We start from the raw sequence: 16,018 nt of genomic DNA, 5'->3' as shown, positions 1-16,018 counted from the left end.
AAATAATAAACAATCATTACAAAACCATGAGTTGTGAACGTTCATCACTCTCAAAGCAGTTGTTACGAGTGGCTGAGTGTGTCCTCATGTCAGCTGTTTGTTCCCTCCAGTAGTACGTCGACTTAAACACACACACATGGCACTCACCTGCACTGACAGTGACCGCCTCCACAAACTGCTCCCTCCAGGAGTGTGTGCCAATCACCAGCGCCAAGTTGGTCTTCTTAATGAGCTTGTCAACGGTGCTCTGGCAATCAGAAGCAAAACACACGACATTGGCAAACGGTTGCAGCTAAGGAGAGGACAATGACAGACTCATGGTGCAGTCAGACCAAAACCTGCCAGGAAACATTTACTTTGTCACTGAGAAAATTCAACAGAACCTGAGGTTGAAGTTTTAAGATATTATCATGATGGACACAGTATGATCTCTATTGTACACAATTTTGGCTTTTAAACAGAAAGAGTGGGTGTTCACCAGGTGGGAAGGGTCTAATGAAAGGTGCTATTGAGTTGCATTATGGGAAATATAGGCAGAAAAATCATGATATCTTTGGCCTCCATTGCTTCAATAAGCATACTATTGTTTATCAACACATTGTAAACTACAATGTGGTTCATGGAAACTGGATATTACAGGCAGTTGACAACATCACAACAGATTTAACAACAGAAATTTCACACAAAACATAAGCAGATAGATATTTTCCTCACAGCATCTCACAGCTGCTCTATCCAGCCATGCTGATTTTCAGTTTGGTTTTTGAGGCAGATTAGATTTCTCATCCACTGAGACACCTGCCACCATTTCAGTTCAATAAACCTCCACTTGTATTGGAGTGTGTGTTGTAAACTGAGAAAATTAAATTTCTGAACTGCTTCAAAGTAAAAAACAACAGTGGCTATATATCAATGATAAAAATCATCTATATAGTACATGCTGAATTTGTCTACAGCTGCACCAACTGTGTCACAACTAAAAAAAAAAAAATTTTTCATTGTGATATCTCCTTTTTGGAGAGATACACCACAGTAAGTTTAACTACAAATAGAAAAACATAACACAATCTTCCTACCTGAGATGAATACACACACTCACACCACTCCATGTCAATCCACTATTGCAAACAGTCACATCATTGCTCTCCTATTCATCTATTTGCGCCCACAGCAAATAGAGCTTCTCACATTGATCTCTGGTGAACTAAATCTAGATGCCAATCATACTGAATTGCATTATACCCTGAGCTTTTTCTCACTACCCACAAATCATAAGAGACAAGGCCAAATATATTTCCACACAGGGTCAGTTGACTTAGTAATCACACAGAGGAGAATATTGAATTCGAGTGGACTGTGTTTGGAGTAATGAAGGAACGACAGGCTCTCATTCATTCGCTTTGTTGATGTTGTTTGTTTAGTGCACATTCCTTTTGTACTCTCTGCCCCTTTGTAATTAATTCTCAAACCATTTATGGTTCTGTTGGTTTTTAATTAGCTGAAAGTGAGATGGATGTTCGATTTGTTTGCTTCATCTGTTGAGTTGAACGTTTCCATTTTTAAATATTATATTTATTAAAGCCAGTGACTATCTAATGACCAATACACTGCTGTTACCTACTGTATGTTTGAGTGACTTTCATGAGGTTTGGGCACTTGAAACCTGTGAGACTTATTACTGACACTTATTAATATTTAAATAATTTATTTTCACACAGACTCAGAGACATAAAACAATATGGTACTTCACTCACTGCCTCTGGTATCTTGAATGAGGTAGAACTTTTCCTTAATTAAGAATCTAATTTTAAGTAATTAAAACTGATGGATTAGCAATACAACATCCTTCTGTTTGTTGGCTCTTTTGTGAATTGAGACTTAGTGCTATACCAGTGAACTTAACTAATTTTCCTGCTCTGAGTGGCATGCAGCGAGTATTGGCTTATGTGGTAGTGGCTGCTTTTATTTGCTTAAAATACACCTGAGCCCACATATTTCAAATGTTTGGATTGCCTGTGGTCTGCTTCCTCCAATTTTGTTCTTTGCACAGGGGACCACAGTAAAAGCCCTAAAGGCAAACGTAGCAGTGCTCTGTGCACGCCACGAGAGTTTGAATCCTGCATGCCTTGAGCAAGCTGCTATATCGAGGGCAACTCATACATTTTCAATAATTCAGACCCATATTAGACGAGCTTGCTGAGAGGGTTAGGACCCAGGTTCACAAGTGTGAGAAAGGGTGTAAAGGTGGATTGTGTAATGCTGCCATAGAAGCACAGTTCAGTCCCTTTTGTTCAGAAAGTCAGTGCCCCACACGTTGTCTACTGTACAGGGGCTTTTGGTTTTAGGAGAGAAATGTTCAAGTATTACTTTGACAGGCCTGGAATTACACACTATATATGAGGAGTGGTCAAAATGTTTTGACCTTGTGCCTATAATGCAAAAAACAAAAACTGTACCTGATTTAAATTTCACTTCCAGCACTCCTGCCAGGCCCAGTCTGTATCTGTATCAGGCACCATCTACAACGTGTGCTAGATCTCCTCAACTATTTTAAAACAGCTTGAATTTCATTTTGGGAGGAAGAAGCCACAGAGAGACAAATTTGGCAAGTAAGGCCAGTGGGGGGCGACAACTGTGTTTGTGTAGCCAAAAAACTTGTTTATTGTCATGATGGAGCACCCAACTGCCACTGTGCCACAGTTTAGATCATCTGCATTGAATGTTCTCCCTCTGACGCCTCAGAGGAGTGCAGTAGGACTCAGTGTTGACAGTGTGACCCTGGGGGATGGATATGCCATGCTACATTTGTTCACAACAGGAACAGTCTCAGAACTTTTTGATCGCACCTTGTGTATAACGTCTCAAAATTTACCTTTTATACAACATTAATCATTTTAAAAACTTAATCTTTATATGGAACTAGAATTTTCATTTCCATTTATTTTGAGGACATCAGAATAAGTGCAATAAAAAAACAAGGACTGTTGCTGAAATGAATTGGCAGACTGCACTTGGCTTTTACTGCTTTTACAGTGTGTGCACCTGCAAATGTCTTTTTAAAACACGAAACACAAAGACAGCCCTGTCTCCAAGACGAATCCAGGTAAGGAAAATACATATATTAATTGTGCACCTTGAACTCATATGACTCCTCGATGACCACCTCCAGGCGGCTGTGCTCTCCCAGGATGGGCTTCCCCATTTCAGCTATCCTGCGGGCCTCCTCCTCCTCAGCACTCATCTGCCCCTCCACCCCCTCTGTGGGAAGAAGGGAGGAAGGGAAAGAGGGAGAGATGATGTGACACAATAAGGACACCAACGGTGAGTGTGGGTTGAAAATGTCACAGATATTTTCAAGTTCTACCTCTATCAATAATAGATTGTGAGTCAACATTTTATTTAGAGCTGCGCTACATTACTTGAATCTGATATATGTATGTGTGTGTGTGTGTGTGTGTGTATGCTCTAACACAGCGTGGGAGAGGGACATGAGAAGATGACAGATGGACGATATATGTGTGTGTGTGTGTCAGAGGAAGCAGAAAAACAACAACACAGTGACACAGAAATATTAGAGAAGTGAATTTACAGAGACAAATGAGAAGAGCAGGTGTGAAAGTTTCTTCCAAAATGTAAACACTAACATTTGACTGGTTGGTTTCTTAACTCAAGTTCAGAATAAACAGACAATATACTTCTAGACTAATCTGTAAAAAACACAACATCAGCTGTAATTGTACAATGACAATCTTGCAAGTTTATAGTATGTCACACAATTCAAGTTGGATCTAATAAAATCCTGGTCTCAGTCTGTGTCAGACTGTACAATAAAAGTTTTAAAGAATGTCATGACATCTCTAAACAGAAGCAATACATCAATCTAATGTTTTGTAAATGTAGCAGAACAATAAACTTTAAATACTAGCACTTCTGTGTGAAGTCAGTTGTGTCTTTATCTTATTTTTATTGATTGATTTAGTCTATACAACAATTAAATAAAGAACTAATTTCTTTTAAAAAAAGGCCCACAATTTCCCCAGTCACAGGCACATCTTCACATAGCTTCTGACGTCTGTCCGACCAACAGTCCTACCCCAAAATATACTCCATATAAGGTATGAAGCAGAGGGAGTAAATCCTGTTGGTTGAGAAGCCAGAACCAGAGAATGTTTATCATTTTTGCTGAATAAATGACTTAAACAATTGAAAAATGGATTATCATAATTCTTGTTGATTAATTTTGTGCTAATCAAGTCGTTGTTTAATTAACAGAGCGAGTTTGAGAGCTGCTTGCAAGAGGAGGGGATTAACGCCGACGTGTGGCCCAGTTTGTGTTATTGATCAACTGCCAACAGAGTAGCAACAGCAGCTACTCCAACCAGAGTTCATCTTACAGAAATAACGCAGAAACTGAGCCAATGTGGGATTGTATTACAGCCACAAGTCTCTTCTCTCTATAGCAAAGAGAGGGTATAATACTCTGGTGGTCCACAAAGAGCTTTGGAAACACTTTGAGGCTTCTAGCCAGGCTCACTGTGCTGAGTCTGTGTTCATGTCTGCTATAAGTGGCATTTTCTCGTTCGTCCCTTCTGCTCAGGAGAAAGAGAAAGGGAAAATAAAGAGACTGAGATGTATGGAGGCAGTGTGTGTGTGTGAGTGTGTTTGTGTGTGTGTGTGAGCGAAGAGCAGGCAGAGATTACAGCCCTCCCCTCTTCTCACAGGCAGCCCATGTCTAATTATGAATAGACTGTAAGAGTAAAACAGCATATGGCAACCATCCCTGCAGTGTTCATTGACATTATTTCAAGCTGTCATAGACACACACATACTCAGACACATGCACAGATGCATGTATACACACATGGCTGCACACGCTCAAATATGGTTTCACTTCACTTCGAGCAGCAGCATCCTCCAGCCTTCACTAGAGAACAGGCTCTACGCAGATCGCCTCCTCTGCTGTGACAGACGACTGAGGCGAATGAGGAATCGCCTTCGGGACAATGAGCCTCATTGTGTGTCATCACCACTGCAGGGCTTCCTGCCCTCACAGACCTTTATCCATGATCTTTTAGACTTCTGCTTTGGCTGCATCGAATCAGCTCCAAGCAGCAGCAAGCAGGTATTTTGAATTTGGATAGTCGGCTGTGACGTAATCATAGAAAAAAACCACAATGGAAATAAATAAATCTCCTTCCTTGCCTGGCACTATTGATTAGCAGATCTGGGTTCCTCAGGGTCCTGCAAGAACTTCCTGCTCAAAGTTAATCTGAGTGTGAATCAAGGGGTTGTTTGATTTGATATGTATTTGCAATAAATTTGTTCCCAGTGTAACTTTAATGTTTTCAACTGAAAGTGAGGTTGCACTGTTTCAAAAATCAACAGACACACCCCAGACTCAATTCTTTCCTCTACTCTCCCTCCATGTTTTTTTTTTAATCAAATCCTAATCCAATTTTCATGTAAATAAATCATTGAAGTTTTCATGTTATCCTTTTTCCACTCTCTTTTGCCTCCCACACACAAGGCTCCAAAATACTCACAGAAAGCAACAAAAAAAACAAATTATACTATGGTATATTTTTTGTGAATATTCTCATTTATATGGTATATATGATAAAGCACAGCAATGGCAGGCTCCTTTTGTACGCCATCTCATCTATTTGTCTAAGACCTATCTATCTGTCTAAGACCAAAAACATATTGACAAAAAGAGGAGCGGCTGACTCGTGTAAACATTTATTTCAAAACTGTTGTTTCACTATTGTTCTGTGCTGAGTTTCACAGAGACCAGTTCTGCCGTGATCCGAATGTAAACAGACAAAACCCCCTCTCTTCACCAAGCAAAGCTAAAAGAGATGCCAAAAATGTGAGCCAGCTATTACAATGAGGGACCGAGTAAACAATGTCCTGGCTGAGCAGGAAACCTGAATGGCTGCAGGAAAAATGACTGCAGTGTAAAGAAATTGTGGCATCTGTGCAGATCTATATGTTTGTGTGGGTGGAAATGCACTATTACCTATGATATGTACAGTAACATATGTAACTGTAAAGTACTAAGCTAGATGAGCTACTCACACGGGGTCAAATCATTTTATTTCTTGAAGAAAGGAACATTATGTAATATGTTGAAATATTGGATGTATTGTATTCAGAGCCTAGTAATTCAGAGCAAGCGTCTTTGTCAGTAATGAGTGTTCACTGGTACATTGGATATTACAAATGAATACAGCTTTTTATCATTTGTCTTTTTCACAAGAATGCTGCTTTAATTTCACCTCTGGCTTTTGAGTTCACTTCTTGTCATTATCAATTATGTTGGAGACTGTGTTGGTGACCCTCAGAGGGACACAGCAGCTCCTGCAGAATAATTCTGTCAGACTTATTTGTAGCATTGTCACCATGTTTCCAGAACTTAGCTATGAAATTCACACACACACACACACACACACACACACACACACACACACACACACACACACACAATGTAAATAACACTCAGGTTGAGAATAACGTTGTTATGAATGTGGGTATGAATGGATAATTTCAGGATAGAAACTGATAAACACAGAGGAACTGAGGCAAAAACAGTATGACATCAAGCTATAAGCCTGAGTAAACCTTTTTTTTTCAATATGTTATGCAAGTTAAGTGGCTGCGCTGCTGCGCTGAAGTGTGGTGCAGGGCATTTAATGTTTTCTAACAAGATGACAAAATCAACAGGAAGGCAGCAAAGCACACAGAATAACTGAATCTATCATTCGCTTTCTAAATTTGCTGATGTTTTGATGTGGGTTAAACTACTGCCTCAAATATCTCAGATTAAATGTTATCAGTAATTGGCTTTGGCATTATATTACACAGTTTTAATTGTTGGGATATGATTAGTCTCAGATTCAGAACTGAAACAATTAGTTGATCCACAGAAAATTAATCTGCAGCTATATTCATGACTGAATATTTTTTTGAGTAAGAATACCAAACATTCCCTGGTTTCAGCTTCTTAGTGGTGAGGACATGCTGCATCTCTCTGCTTCATATCATTATAAACGAAATATCTCTGGGTTCTGGACAAAACAAGACATGTGGCAATGTCATCTTTGACTAAGGAAACATCATTATTTTCTGACATCCTATAGAATGAAAAAAATAATTGAAAATTATCAGAAGCTTTATCAATAATAAAAATAATCATTAGCTGCAGCTCTAATAAGACCTCACAACAAAACAAATGAGGTTTGGCTCTTGATTTTGAGGTGGAAGGAATACTCAGATGCTCTTACCTTGGTTGAGCAGCAGGGCTGTAAAAAAAACAGAGAGGGAGAGAGTGTGGATAAGAACAAAAGAGCAGTAAGTGCTAGCACACATGCAAATCAGTCAAAGCTCTTCCTAATAATACATCAAACTACACTCTATATTCAGATTAAAGTGCGAACACAAATTCATGAACACTTAAAGAAACGATAATAAGTGGGTTGTTTGATAACGCCACCTGTGCACATCACTTCTTAATGTCATCTTTTTCACCCACTCTCTCCACAAACAAACAAATCATGACTTTCTGTTCTTCTCTCCCCATTTTTACAATCTCTTCTCTTATCCCTCCATCTTACAGCTACTAGTGTTTTCATAATCTCCACATTAATAACACACTGCAGCGACTGCTTCTTAGGCTGTCTAAAAATCTTCAAATTCAAATAAACAATCCTCACTCTGTCTGTCTTTTCCCACTTTCCACAATCAGTCCATGTACTGTTGTAGTGACAGGTAATGGATGAATGGATGGGTCCCTGGATGAGTGTGTATTTGTGTGTGTGTGTGTGTGTGTTTTTGGGTTTTAAGAAAAGATGAAACTTTATTGATCCCTGTGGGTAAAGTGGGTCATTGAAGCAGCTAAAAAGCAAAACAAACAAAAGAAAAAGAACAGGCTGTCGCACGGAGAAAAATAAATCCCTATAAATACAGAATACACAAACCAAAGCAGCACGAAAATATGCTGTTGTTTGGATTTCCTGGATGAATTTTAATGAGCTACTTAGTAGAGCTTATTCACAGTAAATATGAACTAATAAGCAGTGCAGATTACAAAATTCCATGAACCAAAAAAAAAAAAAAAAATAGAAAAGGTTTTTCACATATCATTATAATTTCTACACATGTGGAGCACAGCATTACTGAACAAAACTTCTGATGAGAAACATGGAGAAAAGATTTTATATTCAGTGCTAGGTATCAATATTTGTCTAAACTGCTGCTGATTCCATTCCAAAACAATACATTTCAGTTTTACTAAACTATTTTATTTTGACAAATAGACAAAGTTCCAAAATTGTTATCTAAACACAAGCAGCTGTGCGACGACTTTCCCTGAATTAAATGTATCTGGCTCTGTTGTGGTTTCAATCTCCACAGGAAACATTTCAGAAGCAGAGCATCTCTTCCTCACCAGTCACATTTATATTATAGTTTTTTTTTAAATATTAGATTTGCTTTCCCCATATCTTTTTTCCAGGACAAATACAGCAACTCATTTAGATCAGGTAACAGTTGCTCTCTGGCTCTACTTTATGACAGCCTTTTGCTGCCTCTAATCTTCTCTGTCATCATATTAAATGTTGGTGTAGCTGATCTCACTGCACTGTTTCTGTTTTTTTTCTTTTTCTGTCAGTGTTTTGATCATCAGCAGCTCACTGACTGCTGGTCAACGCAGTGTTTACTCATTCAGACGTCTGACAAAATATGTTTACCAGACCAACTATATTGTGAATTCAGCTGCATTAAAAGAGAGAGAGAGTTTTTGTGATCACAGAGAGCATGAGGAGGCTGAGCTTAGGTTTAACAGACCATCTCGAGTCAATTGCCAGTAAATACAGGCAATTACAGTAAACACTCACACACACTGGCTAGAATAGCTGTGGATCATCTTGAGCAGCAGCGGTGGAGCCAGGTGCTGTGTTCATTGGCCACAGGGTTGCTTTCATGCCTGACTGGTTTGATGCAGCTTATACTCACTCTGGTGCGTTTGTCTGTTTAATGCAGTGTTGTTGTGTTGACCAAACAACCGGACAAAGACCACAGGACTTAATGATAGAATCCAGTAAAAAAAACAAAACACACCTACTGTGTACACATACCTGAGATTCCTCTCTTAAGCCAGCGTGGCTCCTCCAACACAATGAAGAAGTTTTCATGTTTTTCATATTCTTCATCATCGATTATCCTCACCTGGAGGGTCTGACTGTACACACACACACACACACACACACACACACACACACAGAAAGACACACACATGGAGAAACAAAAGAATTTTGTAATTTTCAGTTTTTTTTTAAAGAAACATACAATCTCATGTACAAACATATAGTCTTGTGTATGTATGCAGGGCAGCATCCACACACACACTTGTACATGCAGACTCACATACACACATGTGCACACTATCAAATGAAGTGAAGCTTTTTGCTCACAGAGCGTCTTTGTTATCGACAGGCTGGCCTCGCAAAACTTAAGGTCCATGAGCATGCGCATGCACACGCACACACACACACACACACACACACTATAGAGCTGCCCACATGGTGGTCTCCTTCCTGTCGTCTCTGATCAGGATGAACTGCTGTGTAAATCAGAGCAGGATGCAATGAGAGGACACCAGATCAATAATGAATTCAAAAGTAGGAGGAGAGTGAAAAAGTTAAAAAGTCAGAAAAAAAGAGGCAGAAAAAAAAGAAAGTGAAAGAGAAGACAGATTCTGTTGGATCTTTTACCTTGATAAGATTAAGACATGTGCTTATTTGCAGTAAAAAGGTGCGTTAGATAAAATGCCAGGACACTGTATGGGCAGTGGAAGCACTGACATGTCATTACCTTTTAAATTGATGAGACAAATGTATTATGGAGCTAAATTATCATTCATTTAGAGTGTTTGTGTCCATCTGATGAATTGAAGTTCATTCTCCTTTAGCTCTGTTTTTGGTCTCTACCAACCCCTGGGGGAAAAATCTGCTCTTTAGCTCCTAAATGCTCCACTATGTTGACCAGTTAGCGTTTCTTTAACTGTGTCTGTCTGCTGTTTGGTGCTGAGCAGGTGGTGGACAGTGGGTTTTTAGAGCTTTTCAAAAAATAGCTCCCTGTTGCAGCTATGAGCATGATGACAGTGAACCAAAACAGTAAAGTTGTGGTGTAGATAAACAAACAAACAAACAAACTATGAAGCTTAGCAAAGGCGTGGGGAGTTTCAGAATTGGCAGATAAGTTTCTGCCTTTCACATTGTCACATTGTTTCTACAGTGTTATTTGAAATATCATTATTACAAAAAATACTGAATATAACAGCATTAAATGTGAAAGAAAGAAAATGAGAAAACGAGAGATGGGCTGATAATGATCTGGAAATGACATATACTGTCTGTACAGGATCTTCAAAAAAAGTCTGAATTCTCAGAAAGTCTCCACTGGATAAACTAAAGTTGCAAAAAACACAAGAACAGCATGTATAGCTTTGTGGGGCCAACAGCATTGACACTGAGGAGAAAAGGAGTGAAGTATTAAAAGAAAAAAGAAAAAGTGAGTCAGACAGGCTTTTATGCCATCATGAAATTGGCCATTTGCGAAGTATGTGGAATGATGGCCTAGAGAGGAAGTGAGGACGACAAGACCTGTTAGTGCTCTGAGGGTCACCGGACTGAAATGTCAGCACAGACGCCAGTTTACTGTGAGCTGAGGAAAATCTACTCTGACAACAAACAGGGAGGGAGAGATGGATGAAGAGAGAGGAAATGAAAGGTGGAGGGAAGGGTATGGACAAAGAGAGGAGGAGGAGGAAGTGTAGAAAGAAAAAAAGGGATGGAGGAGTTACGTTTAGGACAGTAGAAAAAACCTGATGGTTGATGGCCAGTTATCCTGAATGGAGTGCAGTGTGGTGTGAAAATGACAGAAGTGAAGGAGATGATTAGATGAGGTGAAGATGGAACAAAAGCAAAAAAGCATGACACAAGGGTTACAGCAATGAGGACACTGCTGAAAGCTATAAACTATATCATCATTATAATCATTTGATGTTTCACAGCCAATGTCCATTGGTAGTTGGTGGTATAATGTTTGTATAAATCATTATTACAGGGCTACAATAATAATTATAATAATAGATGAACAATGGCTATAAAAACAAAGAATGAATCTGTAACACTCATTGAGGGTGGCACAAGTGGCGAAATTGCAGATGTTATGACTTTATTTGCCTGTAGGTGGTGCATGTTGGTATACTGACCTGACAATGACCAAACCTTCCAGATTTTGAGAATTTGTATGTGTATATGTGTGTGTGTGTGTGTGTAAATAAACACAAAAAGAGGAATATCTGAGATTTAATTTCATCTTTTACCTTATGAGCAAAGAAATATAGTTCTGTGCCAAAGTTTTAGACATTAAAAGTGAAGTGAGAATGCCATCTGATGGAGGATGGATGTTTGTTTCATACTATCTGATGCTCACATTGCAAGGATTTCTAAAGGTTTGTTGTTGCTTGCTTATTTTGTTCTGATGACTTCTAGACAATCCAATATGTAGACCTAAACTCATACTGTGTCTCTATGCAGTTTTGTTACAACCTGGTATGACTATACAGTAGGTATTCACAAAGCTCACTGAAGTAGCAGCGGACAAGAGACAGATGGTGAAGCTAGAAAGTCCAGCATCCTGGTCAAGACAAATCGAGAGCAAAGCAAGATGGCAGTGTGGAGCAAAAAGAGACCACAAACAAAGCTTGTGGGCTCCAGGGATGGACTGAAGGATGGAGACAGACATGGACCAACAAGTCCAGGTCTTTACCACAATTCTACCTGACATGTTCAATAATATCCATTTGGAGCCGGCAAGACTTCAAGACTTACCCACTACAAGTAACGCCTACTACAAGACACACCAACTTGACAGATACCATTGGTCAGTTTTAGTGCCAATTTCATGTGTGTTTCCTAATTGATATCTCGTAGGTGTTATCTGGTTAGGGTTAGGACTAGGGTGCTGACTGCAGATGGATCCTTCTGAAGATGTTGGGGCTAACAGGAACCAAAACAGCTTTCCTGATAGACCCCACTGGGTCTCCTCCACAAAGACAAGAGTAGTAAAAAATACTCTTAGTTGGCTGCAGAGGCATGAATTAGTGTGGAACTGCAGTCACAGCGATTTCCTATCTCAGAGTTGGAAACTCAGATTGGTCATACAGAAGCTGAAGAAGGCCACAAGGGGCAGAGAGGGCAGAACGAGAAGGCTTATGGCTGTGGATGAGGTGAAAAAAATGACAAAACTGTCAATCCAGCTGCAGGAATGTTCCAGGTATCTGGTTTGAGGCTTCAGGTGAAGGTGACACATACTCAGACACACTGACTGGGCCATCATTAACCACTAGGAGAACAAATTGGAATAAATCCCCCTTAACAGCAGAGCCAAGGTGATGCTGAGACTGAAAGTATAAAAAGCTTTCCACTATCACAGAAATATACAGAGATCCGTCCACTCAGCCATCGCTGGCCCTGTCTCACCTAATTCAGGTCTCTGTCAGTCAATGAACCTGCCACTTCACATCAGTTTAGAGCTCCTGGAATCAATATCACACAAACAACAGTCCAATCCAGTTTGTCACAGGTGCTGCACTAAGATGATACCAGGCCTCTAAAACATAAAAACACACCAGTGTCAAATGTATTAAAATATGCCCTTGCCAATTCATTTGACAACCAATCACCCAGTAGATTTCAGTATGCTCTCTAAGATTTTTATACTCACAAAGAAAGCAAATTAGTTTTTATTAAACTTGAACTAATAAGCAACCAACCAGTAAGAAATCAGCATTTTGCAGCCTAAAAATACATGTACATCTCATTGAGCTGTCACCTTGTAGATGAAAGGTGTCCTTCATCTATGAAACCTCCTGATAATATTTCAACAACAAATGCTACTATTGTATATGTTAGCCCATTCAGAGCAAGAATGTAATTGGATGAGTTTCCAGCCCTGCTAGCAGCTTTGTGATGGTGGACAACGGTCCTCTGAACTAAATGCAATGCCATGTTTATAATCCTTGTTTAGCATGTTAGCAGACTAACATCTTATAATTAGCACTAAACACAAAGTACAGATGAAGCTGATGGGAATGTCATTGGTTTAGTTCAATGTGGCAAGTTAAGGGGTCACCAAAGTTGTGGCAATCCATTTAATTATGATTGAAATATTTCAGTCCAAATGGTGAATGGACCAACAGAGAGATGTTGCCACCCCTAGAGCCATTCAGTACAGTTAAGCATGGCAAACCTTAATATATTTCATAATTCACAACTGATCACATATCACAAGTATTCTAGGTTTTACTTTGCAAATTTATACATATAAATTAATGGCAGATTCCAGATGCTGATTAAGAATAAAGTCTTTTTTGCAGCTAAATAAGAACATTTAACATTAACATTACATTCACACTGCAGTCACCCAATGATTATTGATCCCAACACTCCAAAACACACAACCATGAAAAATATGAGTCACACTCAAACACACAAACATACAAACTCTGGTTCTTCACATAAACTTAGAGAGAATTCAGTATGAATGTTCTGGGCCTCCCCTCAGGTCAGCCATGATGAATAATGGATAGGACTGATGTCTGGCCGGCACGAAGGTGAAGAAAGTGAGTGTGAGATGGATGACAGAGCTCAAAGAGGTGAAGAGGAGAATAAAGAAGAAGAACGGTGAGGAGGGGAGACAAGGTGGGGTTGGGTGAGTAGTAAAGGTCAAGATAGTTTACTTTCTAACTCAACCTGATTAACTAAAACAAGAAGCCAAAAGACAGAAAAGATGACATGTACCTGAGTTAATGTGATACAATGTGATTTTTTTCTAAATCTGTAAATTCTCTATTTACCCTGCCAGATATGATACCCAGTCTGAAAATCATTCATAGACACAACCATAACATTCACATTCATGTAAAAAAAGAGAACAGAAATCTGCAAGAGCTATAAGCTGTAACAGAGACAGTCACCTACAGACCAGAGAAGCTGTTTCATGGTAGGGATATTTCCAGACTTGGTTTCAGGAAATGAGAACTTTTAATAAATAAATACATACATTTTAAAAAATTAATGAATCTTTGGACTGCCTGGAGGCAGAAGAACTCCACACCATGAAGAACACAGTCTTTCTTTCTATACAGTTGCGTATTTATACATTTAGTGGACAAAGAGCAACTTCAGGATTCATGTTTGTGTCCATCTGATGAATGGAAGTCCAATATTCACTCTAGTTTTAGCTCTGGTTTGGTCTCTACCAACTGTTTGTTTAAGCAGCACTCAACAGGGTTGAGAAGAGTCATGAGAGTGACGACTACTGATGAGGTTTAAAATCAAAGGAGACCAAAGGGAAACTGGAGAGGAATTGGGTTCACAAAGAGTAAGAACTTTTTTCCATTATTAGTAGAGAAAATATGATTAGTGGAGCTTTAATACTTTTCTGTGAAGGACTGATACCATTGAGCCAGAAAGTGAACTTGTAAGGCAGCAACTCTGTGACCAGCAGCAGAAGAGGTTGTGCAGAGATTCTCTGAGAAAGAGATGAGAGTTGCCCAATCTACTTCTTTAGACAAATTAAGAATGTTTAGTTTGACTCACGTGGTCTGGTCGTTAGTGAACTCAAGTTCTCCTCGGGCGTCCTCGTAGTCTTCTCCAGCCTTGGCGGTGCCTGACTCGGTGTGGTACGGCAGGATGACGGTGCCGCGAGCACCTGAGTTGCGAACAACCGTCATCTCCATGGTGCCCACGCTCTCGCTCACCCGCACCATGCGCTCACTGAACGTGAAGATACCAGCGTGGTCGTCGTCCAGGATGGTCACCGTGGCGACCAGGGGCTCAACCAAGCGAGCTTTGGGGGCGGCACCTGCTTCGTCGCTCTCAAACATCCCCTCCGCGTCACCGACACGCAGATTCAGCAGGCGCACGAAGAAGTGCTCATCCTCCTCGAATATGTCGTCATCGATGATACCGACCTGGAGAAAGAGAGAGAAAGTTTTAAATGTTTAAAGTTTGTTTGTAGTCAATTTAACCCATGGCTACTTATGTTTCATCGATGACAATTAGCTTAAGAAACCTGCCAGCCAATCAGAATGAAGTATTTTGAGCCCTCACAATCGTTACATGTCTTGCATCAGCATCAGGTGCATTCTGGTACATATGAAAAAAGATCTTCAGAGAGAGGAAGTGAGTCAGGAAGACAGGATGAGAGGATGAAGTGAAGATGTGACTAGGTCAAAGTTGGATTCAATGTCAGTAATCTTATTAATTATTCAAATCTCAACATGCATGCATTATATATATGTGTGTGTGTGTGTGTGTGTGTGTGTGATTTATTACGCAGAAAATACTTTTAGAAAAGAAACTGAGCTCTGGAGGAGGAATTTTATTTTCAGAAACTGAAAACTTAATGTTTTTGCTGTAAGAGGCTGACAGAACAAAAGATTCCAGATGGCTGTGATTATTATTTGAACTGCAGTTTCATTTCATGTTCTGAATTTAAAGTGAATTAACATCAACCCTGGTCTGGATGCTGGAGTGTGTGTGGTGGCTCTGTGTCTAGAAGGCCTGTGCTGAATATTAAGAGTGGGCACAGCTGAGAGCCAGTTGTCTCCCTCAGCAGATGCATAAACAGAGGTTCCAGTTACAATAGCCAACTCTATGAGACTGTTGTCATCTGATCATGCCATCGCACACTGACTGACAGATGGCCAGCCCCAAAATCAGATTATGTTGGTATTGTAATCCAATGAGTCAGACCATGACCTGCCATTTGTTCAGACGTCACTATATTTTGGATGGAGTCCAACCACAATGCAACACAAAGAGATGAAGAAGGTGACTGGTATAATGTGACTCCTCTTTGCAAGATGATATTAGCTCCTGGTAAATATCTCAGCGATCAAGTCACTCAAGTGAAAGCTGTTCCTAGACATGGTGGTAGACATGGTGAC

The 16,018-nt window shown here is 39.7% G+C and overlaps 1 protein-coding gene and 1 long non-coding RNA gene across 9 annotated transcripts in view; one reads left to right on the top strand and one right to left on the bottom strand.

Moving 5' to 3' along the window:
• The window catches only part of slc8a2b (solute carrier family 8 member 2b), a 143,056-nt gene that overhangs the window by 4,823 nt on the left and 122,215 nt on the right, over nucleotides 1-16,018 (bottom strand). For all 8 annotated transcript variants that reach the window (XM_018660522.2, XM_018660526.2, XM_018660525.2 and 5 more), the window contains 5 exons: nucleotides 14,667-15,040; nucleotides 9,135-9,238; nucleotides 7,284-7,301; nucleotides 3,134-3,258; nucleotides 148-247 (listed from right to left, as the gene is read on the bottom strand). In XM_018660522.2, the coding sequence (XP_018516038.1) occupies nucleotides 148-247; nucleotides 3,134-3,258; nucleotides 7,284-7,301; nucleotides 9,135-9,238; nucleotides 14,667-15,040 (721 nt within the window). The remainder of the gene's footprint in view (nucleotides 1-147; nucleotides 248-3,133; nucleotides 3,259-7,283; nucleotides 7,302-9,134; nucleotides 9,239-14,666; nucleotides 15,041-16,018) is intronic.
• Nucleotides 3,200-4,779, top strand: LOC127139046 (uncharacterized). The gene is made up of 2 exons (XR_007808876.1): nucleotides 3,200-3,321; nucleotides 4,273-4,779. It is a non-coding gene; the product is annotated as an uncharacterized LOC127139046 (long non-coding RNA).

This window comes from Lates calcarifer, linkage group LG21 (genome assembly GCF_001640805.2).
Source record: "Lates calcarifer isolate ASB-BC8 linkage group LG21, TLL_Latcal_v3, whole genome shotgun sequence".
NCBI lineage: Eukaryota > Metazoa > Chordata > Actinopteri > Centropomidae > Lates > Lates calcarifer.
The sequence above is the reverse complement of the archived record's forward strand: the minus strand, read 5'-3'. Positions and strand labels throughout refer to the sequence as shown.